We start from the raw sequence: 9,606 nt of genomic DNA, 5'->3' as shown, positions 1-9,606 counted from the left end.
TATATATATACATATATATATACATGTATGTATATTTATAATGTATATGTATATGTATATGTATATATATATGTATGTATGTATTTCTGTGTGTGTGTGTGTGTGTAAATTGAGGAAGTAGGAAGCGGGAAATGCAAGAACATCTGATGTGATAATTTTATGCATAATCATGATGGAAAAAACTGCAAGATATATGATAAAGAATAGTGAAGTAGTAGATGAATCAGTCTTCAGTTTTGTCATACTGTCATCCATAGTTTCAAACATCACTTCGCTTCAAAGGATTTTACCACATGACAACAAAAAAGAAATAAAGCAATTAAAGAACTAAGAAGTATCATGGCCAGGTCACAAGCAATTATAGTTTTAAGGAAATGATAATCTCCAATTTCCCATCCCACCTACACAAATAAATACAACATGCAAAAAGTCAGGACAATTTTTCCGTTCACAATATTGGCCCAGGAAGAGGTTCTCGCTTTAAAGATCTCCAATTTCTATTCTTCATATAAGTGTTACAGATTAGTTCTCTGCATCACTTCTTCCTGGCATAGTTCAACAGTTTTTCCAATACACTCAACTCAAGAGATAGAAAAGACTACAATTTCCGTAAGGAAATTATTAGCTAAACTACAAATGTCAAACATTGTCAGCCCTGATCTCTACATTTTTCCCGTCTCTCTTTAATAACCATAATGCAACAAACTGCTAGGTTATTATCTCTTAAGGTGACCAAATCAACATTGTACTGGATCCATGTGTTTAAAATGTAAACACTTTTGTCTAATGTCAAGAACTTCAATACTAGTGTATATAGTTGTTCCAAGTGCTTCTAAGCATCTTCTGACAAAAGATAATTAGTTGTCATCTACTCGTAACACTGCTACATTAAAAATCCCTTTGTTCATCTCATATGCTATAGAAAAACATGCATACTTGATGAACTATTCATGACACTGGATAGTATAATTTGTTAACAACCAATCGAAAATTAAGAAAAGAAAGGGGTGCAAAGAAGAGAAGAATTGAGGGCCAAGGGAATTAATTTATATCCATATAATCAGGCTATACGTTACAATGAACAAGCCCTTTATTTATAGAACAAATAATCTAAAAGAAGCTAAAAATAAACGAACTTCTAATAAACTAAATCTTATCGAAATATTAAATCTTATTTAATCTCATCTAAACAATCATAATGCAAATTGAACTCTTATTTTAAAATCCTAACTAACTTCTATTTCCATCTTTATCTTAATTTATCTCGATATCCATTAATTCAGAACAGAAGTTTCTACACCATTGAATAAGAATTCCAAATATAAGAAATACTTAGGTTATTCAAGCAGAATTCCACAGAATCTAATACCAATTTATGCAAATATTTAAGCATTAGTTTATGGAAGCTAAATCATTAACCACCAGCCAAAGAAGACATCTACTAGAAGATATACAGCTAACTTACTTTCTTCTGGAAAGTCAAAATATTCTAAGAGATATTCGATATCTCCCTTTCTCTGGCTGATCTCTCGTATCTGATCAAAAAGATAAAGAGAAGATATTATTACTATTTTGCATCTTTGAAAGATTACCACTCAAGAAGAAGTTAGCAGAATATATATGCAACTAATCAAGAAACAATAAGAGAAATAAACACAGAATTTCAGATAAAGGTAAGTGGAATTTTGCTTCCAAGTTACTGTTAAAACATCATTTTGTTAAATCACAGGTAGATTTTACAAAGATAACATTCTAAGAATGGTAAAGAAATAAGACCACCTCAAATTGGCATTTCTCGTTACTCATCATTATAATTCTTTGCAGTGACAGTATTGATGTTGAAAAGAAGATTCTTTTCTACTTTGAGAAGCAGAATGATAATTTATGTACATAATATTTAGGCTTGATTAACGACCACGAGTATCTATCACAAACTGAATCCAACTTTGTAACATGACACGACAAAGGTATGGGATCCAAGCTCGGATTTGTCAAAATAAAAGAGCAAATGGCATGAAGATGGAAGCCATGCATGGAAGGGAAGTTGAAGGAAAAGAAGAAGCAGAAGAAAACCAGCACGCTCCGACAGATCGGCGAGGGAAGGAGAAACTCATCTGAAAAGAAAAGCTAGATTTAAATTGTGATGGACGACAAAAGAAGAGGCGGAAGACAATGAAAATTCGCTTACGAGTAGAAACCACTACCGATCGCCAGCTATTGGTTAATAGTAGAATCCCCAAGTGTATTAACAGAGAATGGTTCGTCTTAAATTATAATTCAGCGCCTGACAAAAAAATTGTAGTACATTTTACTCAAAAAATGCCATTATTTTCACATTTTAAACACAATAAAAATAATTTAAAAAATAAAATTAGTTTTTCTTCATATCCTTTTTCAGAAAAATCATGTGTCGGTATCGTATCACGTTCTTTTCGTGTGTGCAACTTTGTAAAACCTAGTGAAGCAATGACATCGAACGATACAACAGTGAAGTGCAAATTAAGACTTAATATATTGCACTAAACTAGTAATCGTGAATTCACGAGAAGGTAACACCTGCTACAAAGGCTATCTTGTTAAGATTAGAGACCAGTCGTGGAAATCTAACGGTCCTAGTGATTATTTACTGGTGGTCCAAATGTTATGATATAAACACATAGTACCAAAAGTATAACTGATCAAACAATTATTGTAATAATTGGTTTTCTTCTTTATAGGCATCTTTCAACTGAATAGAATCTCTTCAATGAGCTATAGTCCTAAACATTACATTCTCTTCGAAGTCGCTTTCCTTATTGGCATCTTTTACACAAACTTTTTAAGGCTTATACCTCGAGTCTCGACAATATGTAAATTAAATGCCTCAAAGCTTAAGCCTACAATGCTTAATAAGGCTCCTACCTCATCTTAGTGAGGCTTAAGGCTCAAGACTAAGCCTCGTGGCAAATTAAGGTGTTTGTGAATCTGTCTTGCCTTTTCTATGCTTTATATTACTAGCTTTAGCTTGTTGGGCAACTGTTTTCATATTATTTGCTACTTTATTTATCTATTTTATTTACTACTTTATTTATCTATCATTATAAAGATTGTTTCTTCATGAAATTTTTATCAAGTTCACCAAATGCCAGATATAGATGTAATAATTAGGCCATTAGTATTTGGAACTTTAAACCAATCCCAAACTGGATTTAATAAGAAGAATTACCCTTTACTAAACTATTATTCCAACATTGCAATAAATAGTTAGATAACATTAAAGTGTTGTAAATTAAGATAAACTAAAGTCGAAATCCTGCTACAATTTGTCTAGGCATCAACCTTCGGTGGGATCACTTGGTTATCTAATGCATTCTCAAATCTCATGGAACCAAATTCTTGACACTAAATACATCATCATCAAAAGAAGTATCACCATTGAATTGAACCAAATGCCTTGGGAAAGACATTTGAAATTCGAAGAAAAGCGGTTGAACAGTTGTGGGGGCAATTGTAATCACTTGTTAGCTAAAAGGGGTAAATGGGTTGTCACCGTTTGCTAAATTATCCTAGCCCTATGTCAACAAGTACATAAGTCATCGCATTTGTGTGATCTTTTTGTATCATAAGCAACATCATAAGCGCTCTATTTTCTTGGAGAAATCATGAGAAGGATCCATCCGTCCTCTTTAGTAGTGGCAACATCTGAGTCGTTGATGGAGTGGTGGCAACACCATTGTAGGAGTTCCAGATTATATCCTCTAAATTTTAGGTAAAAATCTACCTAAATGAGTTTCTTAAAAAGGAAGTGGATGTTTCATATTTACCTTGATATCCTCCAAATTTCGACGAGGACGATAATATTTTTACCTTTTCAATCTTAGGAAGTAAATGAATGTTTATACAAAATGAAGGTTACGACAACGCACCTATTTTTCACATTAAAGTAAATGGAGGATTAAGGACACTTGAATTTGGGTGGTGACAATTATGATATTGCGCCAATTTTCGATGAATAAAGCTGGAATAGAAGTCCAATTACAAATATGAAATCCATTTTAACTTATTGCTATGTATGTAGTAATGAAGCATATGGGTTTTCTTTGATCATAAGTGGAAATTATTGCAAAATCTACCCCTGAATCTTTTCTAATTATGTAAGTTGGTCCCATAGGCTTCAAAATCTTACACCTTAGTTCCTAAACTTTTGAAAAGTTATAATAGGTCCTTAATCTTTTTTAAACTAGTTCGTATGTAGTTTTCCAAATTGTGTAAGTTGGTCAATGAGGTTTTAAAATTTCGCATATTACTTCATGAGATTTTAGAATCTTATTATTAGTCCTTGAACTACTTGAATGGTCAAATTTGATCCCTGAAGTTTCAGTTTGTGTCAAGTTTTATCATGTTGCAACCCTCTAGCTGCCTCCTAGAGCTATGCTGTCAACATCTTAGTCAACATAGACATTTGGTACGAATTTAGTACGAACCTTCTATTATTCTCACTACAATCCATCGACCCTTCTCAGAGTTGTACAACCCTTGCTCTTAGTAGACTCGACCGTCTATAAGCCTTAGGGGCTTGACAAATAGAGGTCTTTCATTGTGTTGGTGATTAATTCAAAACATAGTTACCAATGGGGTCACAAAATTATTACAAGCTCTTTTGGCAACAAGAATTGTCCTTCTTTGACTATTTGCAACACTACCTCAACTATTAATTTAGATGAGCTAATCATCATGTAAGGTCTAAAATTCTAGAATGCATATTATGGGTCCGAAGAAAAGGGCTATATATTGAGACGAATGGCTGCACCGACAAGAAAGATCCAAGCTATGAAGAATGGGAGTTTAAAGATGCTTTAGTCAAGTCTTGGCTCGATTGACAACCAAATGTCACATTTTCTAAGTGTCGCATGGCTAAAGAAGTTTGAGATAGAATAGAAAGGAACTATCTTGATCTTTCTGATTCTTCGCATTATATGAATTGATGAAGTTCTATGCGAGTCAAAGTGGTCGGCCTCTTGCTAAATGCTATAATGAACTTAACTATATATTAACTCAAATATCTATTGCCTAATGATATAAACCATTTAGCCAATATTGAAAAGCACGGCAAGTATATTGTTGAGGATCAAGTATACATGTATCTTGCAAGTTTCAAACTGATAGAGCCCCAATCAAATACACCTATTCTAGAAGGATCAAGAAGGTTAAGGGCAGCAATAGAATCTGTTAAGCAATGGCTGAGGTGGACAAAAAAAGTTGTTACACAAGGGTTATAAGTAGAACAGTAGTTAGAATAAGAAGGGCATCAAAGACATGAGGAAAAGTGATAATAGGAGAGTGGCCTTCTCGAAAGGCCTTTTGTTACTTTCTTTACTATTGTTGTAGCTTCTTCAATCAATAGACACAATTGTTGTGCCTAAATTCTTCTTTGATTATTGATATAGTTGGATTCTATCATAGTGGTATTAGAGCATCCACATCAACTCACAACACCATGACTCTTATAGATAGGGTGAATGATTTAGAGAAGAAAGTATATAGCAACCATCAGGAGCTTCAAACCGGCCTAGAATCATTGCAAGCAGAGTTTCAGCTAATGCATTCTTGCATGGTGGAAAAGTTCGATCTGCTGTTGTGCACCTGGGAAAGGCAAGAAAAGGACAGTAAGGAAAAAGGGGCGGTTATGGAGAGAACATCAGTAACACCGACTGACTCCAGTTTAACACAAACAAGAGTAGGCTGTAGTCACAATGGAGGAGTTGGGTCAGGCGATAATTGGAGAATCGAGCCTCGCATGAGGAAGCTAGAAATGCCCGTGTTTGAAGGATCTGATCCAAATGCGTGGGTTTTTCGTGTTGAGAGGTATTTCCACATCAATGAGCTGACGGAGGAAGAGAAGATGGACGCTGATGCTGTGTGTTTCGACGAAGATGCTGATCTGGTTCAAATGGGAGGAAAAACGCCGATTGATGAAAAATTGGGAAAAGGTGAAAATCAGGTTGTTGCGAAGATTCAAACCATCACAGGAGAGATCGTTTTGTACGCAATTCCTATCCCTCCGGCAAAGCACCACTGTTAGAGTATCGTCGAAGATTTGAGACCCTAGCGTCGCCATTGACAGAGGTATCAGAAGAGGTACTGGAGTGTAATTTTCTCAATGGACTGAGGCCAAATATTAGGGCTGAGGTCCATCTACTTAGGCCATTGGGCCTAGAACTAATAATAAAAGTAGCCCAAATGGTTGAAGATCGAAATCTAATAACCCAAAAGGGCCCAAGGCAGGATGACCCAATTAAACCCAAGAGTATCCCCTTTCACATCCCAAATCCACCCCCTTCTCTTAACTTAAATCTAGCCCAACTTCCCTATCCAGTTAACAAACAACCCGTACCCCTAAATCTTATCCTAACTCGTCCAAACCACTTTACCAAATATCCCAAACAACTCACAGACGCAGAAATTCAGACAAAAAGAGGAAAAGGCTTATGCTATCGTTGCGATGAGAAATTTACAATTGGGCACAAGTGTAAGAATAAGGAGTTCCAAGTTCTTGTACTTAGAGAGCTGGAAGAGACAATGGAGAGCAAAGTCATGACCGACGGTAGTGAGAGGAAGGAACTTATTTCAAGCAAGCAAGAGTTGAACGGGTTAGGATGCTGGGACAACAACAATCAAGAATACTTTCCACCTTGAGGACAAGGTGACTAAAATGGGAGGGGTAAGAGCCCCAATCAAATACACCTATTCTAGAAGGATCAAGAAGGTTAAGGGCAACAACAAAATTTGTTCAGTGGCTGAGGTGGACAAAAAAAGTTGTTACACAAGGGTTAAAGTAGAACAGTAGCTAGAATAGGAAGGGCATCAAAGACGTGAGGAAGAGTGATAATAGGAGAGAGTGGTCCTCTGGAAAGGACTCTTGTTACTTTTTTTACTGTTGCTATAGTTTCTTCAATAAATAGACACAATCGCTGTTCCTAAATTCTTCTTTGATTATTGATATAGTTGGATTCTATCACAAACCTAGCTGTCGAGGATTAGCTACCTCTCTTACCAAGTTTGGGAGACCTAGTCCTTTATGAAGTATAAAGGAAAATTACTATGGGAACAGAGGTCATCTCTGAGGCTTTTGCTCTGGCTTTCTAGAAGAATTACTCATGGAAAAGTATTTCAACCCCTTAGGTATTTAAAAATGCTTTAGAAGGTATCTAAGTAGATAGCAATTGATAAAGTCATCCTCAATCGCAATTTCCAGCAATCAAATAGTGAATAGATTGAGCTCGCTTCATGAGTTCATACATATCGAATAAGGGATTGTAGAAGAAAGATGGTTATGTCGAGAGGTTCAAAAACAAGCATGATAAAAGGAAGAAACGACCACTGATGCATATGTCTTCAACTTCTAAAGTTTCTCAAAATAAGCCCTCATGCACACAATCTAACCAAGAGGAAGATCGGAATTCGTAGAAAGGGGAGGTTCTTATTATTTTGAAATCCTTTCATTTGCTTCTCTTAACGGAAGTTTAATTTTCCAAGAATTATCTAAAATTTTTATTTTAGCATAATTCTTCCTCACATATCAATTCAACTACTGATAAAAAAGATTAAAAAAATATATGTTAGCAGCATTTGAAAATATTTATGAAAATTTATTTATATTTATTTGAAAAATATGTTTATTTAGACTTTTGATTCTAATGATGACCCACTAGTTAGGTAGGTAAATCACCCATTCAACCAGTGCTTAAACCTGGTCATTTCACCCAATGCTTTAGTTAAGTCAATGACCAGGTCAAGTATGATACCCATGCTTGTAAGCATGTTATCATCAAACATTGCTAAACTAAAAATTAGATATATTTCCTAAGCTTACTCATAGACTTCACATTTAATCCCTGTTAGGGTTTCATTTTAATCTTAATACATTTTTCTTCTTTTCTTTTCAACTGCATATTATTTAATAAAATAATATTACACGTAAACTAAAATTTTTTCCTTCTTTGTCAACCACATACTCTAAAAAAATTACTATTTCAAAATACATTTTCCCAATGCCTCATAAAATGGAGCCCAAATGAGGGCTTAATAATACCTTGCATCGAAACCATGCACCACGATAACCCGTCTCAAAACTTCTTGCCTCCGCTTCATCTCCAACTTTGAAAGGTAGACTTCTTTTCTTAACCATAATGGTTTAATAATAACACTATACCTATGCCCACCAAAAACACAACGATATGTTATACAGACATTATCACAAGGTAAAGATTTCTAAAGGAACAAGACATAGCATTCCACAAACATGTACAAGTATTTATTAGTCAAGCACGTACATCTATGCTGCCTACATTTGAAAATCACAAAACTAAATTACCTTCAACCAAAGGAACACCCTAGAGAGCCAAAAAGGAATAAGAAATCAAACTAAATATGAGGATTGCTACCCCTAACTTGAAAAGTAATGTTCTAACAAAATTATATGTGATATTTGTTAATTCATTTGATTCATTACTACGAGATTTAAAAGAATATATTCTCAATAATTTTGGAATTAGTCCTTTCAATTGGCTCTATTCATTGTTAGGTCTACCAAAATATAAATCAAATTAATTTTTGTAACTCTTCCCACCTCTAATTGATTTTACCATAATTGTGCCAGATTAACACTTGGTTTTATTGGTAATTGAAAAATGTTTTTGGACCATTTATCGATGAAATACTGCCAAGCGTTAATCTGACACAATTCTAGTAAAACCAATATGATAATATAGCATATTCAAATTGCTCTACTGAAATCATGTCACTCTTATGACAGGAGACCTCCATGGATGGGGGCACCAAATCTTTGGCTAGGCCTTTAAATTGGAGGCCTCCACTAATCAAGGCACATAGATCCAAATAAACTAGATAAGAAAAAACCTTCAAAAGAAAGGATTAGAAAGCACAAGTTTCAACACCTTTGAACTTGCAAAATTTTGTTTTGTCTCAATTCTAAACTTTGACAGATCAAAGAAGAAGAGGATGCGCGTTAGTCATACGCAACAAACCCTAGATCTAACGTCTTTATATAGAGATACTGAAGCAGTGAAATTCCGTAAATACTCTTAGGAATTACAAAAATTACGAAACTGAACCCGTAAAAAGCGGATAGACCGTCACGTGCTGGATTGACCGAAATCCGTAGTATCCTCGCGCATTAAACTAGGAAATATAAGGAGAATCCAAAAACCAAAAGAGATTGAACAGCACACAGGAGTAGAAATTGAGTCCAATTGGACTTCAATATTCGAGAGGTCCAAGCGATTTAAGGCATTAAAGAGTATATTTATAAAGATACACGGCGACGCGATTTCCTGCAGCATTTTCGATCTCCAATCTTATATTCTATGATTCTCTCTTGGAATATGTGTATCTATTTAGAGTCGAATTCTTCGATCCAATTCTTTTTCGTAGGAAAGGAACATTTACATTTACGGTCCTTAAACTTCACCCTCTGAAGCACTTGAGTCCTCGTTCAAATTTTATTATTATTATTATTATTATTTCCCTGTGATCTCGTTAACTTGTGGTTTGATCCGGTTGTACTTTTTCCACAAAACCATTTGTTCATATTTAATTCTTTTATAT

General features: G+C 34.7%; 1 protein-coding gene across 5 annotated transcripts in view; it reads right to left on the bottom strand.

The window, feature by feature from the left end:
• LOC111393680 overlaps positions 1-9,380 on the bottom strand; it is a 19,654-nt gene extending 10,274 nt beyond the window's left edge. The window contains exons 1-3 of one of the 5 annotated variants that reach the window (XM_023019338.1): positions 8,937-9,380; positions 8,072-8,191; positions 1,466-1,535 (exon numbers count right to left, since the gene is read on the bottom strand). In XM_023019338.1, the coding sequence (XP_022875106.1) occupies positions 1,466-1,535; positions 8,072-8,167 (166 nt within the window). In that variant the 5' untranslated portion in view covers positions 8,168-8,191; positions 8,937-9,380. Of the gene's footprint in view, positions 1-1,465; positions 1,536-8,071 lie in introns of all 5 variants that reach the window. The other 4 variants (XM_023019339.1, XM_023019340.1, XM_023019341.1 and 1 more) reach the window with 4 other exon arrangements.
• Positions 9,381-9,606: the final 226 nt, after the last annotated feature.

The sequence above is a fragment of the Olea europaea genome, chromosome 4 (genome assembly GCF_002742605.1).
Source record: "Olea europaea var. sylvestris chromosome 4, O_europaea_v1, whole genome shotgun sequence".
NCBI lineage: Eukaryota > Viridiplantae > Streptophyta > Magnoliopsida > Lamiales > Oleaceae > Olea > Olea europaea.
Note: the sequence above shows the minus strand (reverse complement) of the source record. Positions and strands in the feature narration are given on the sequence as shown.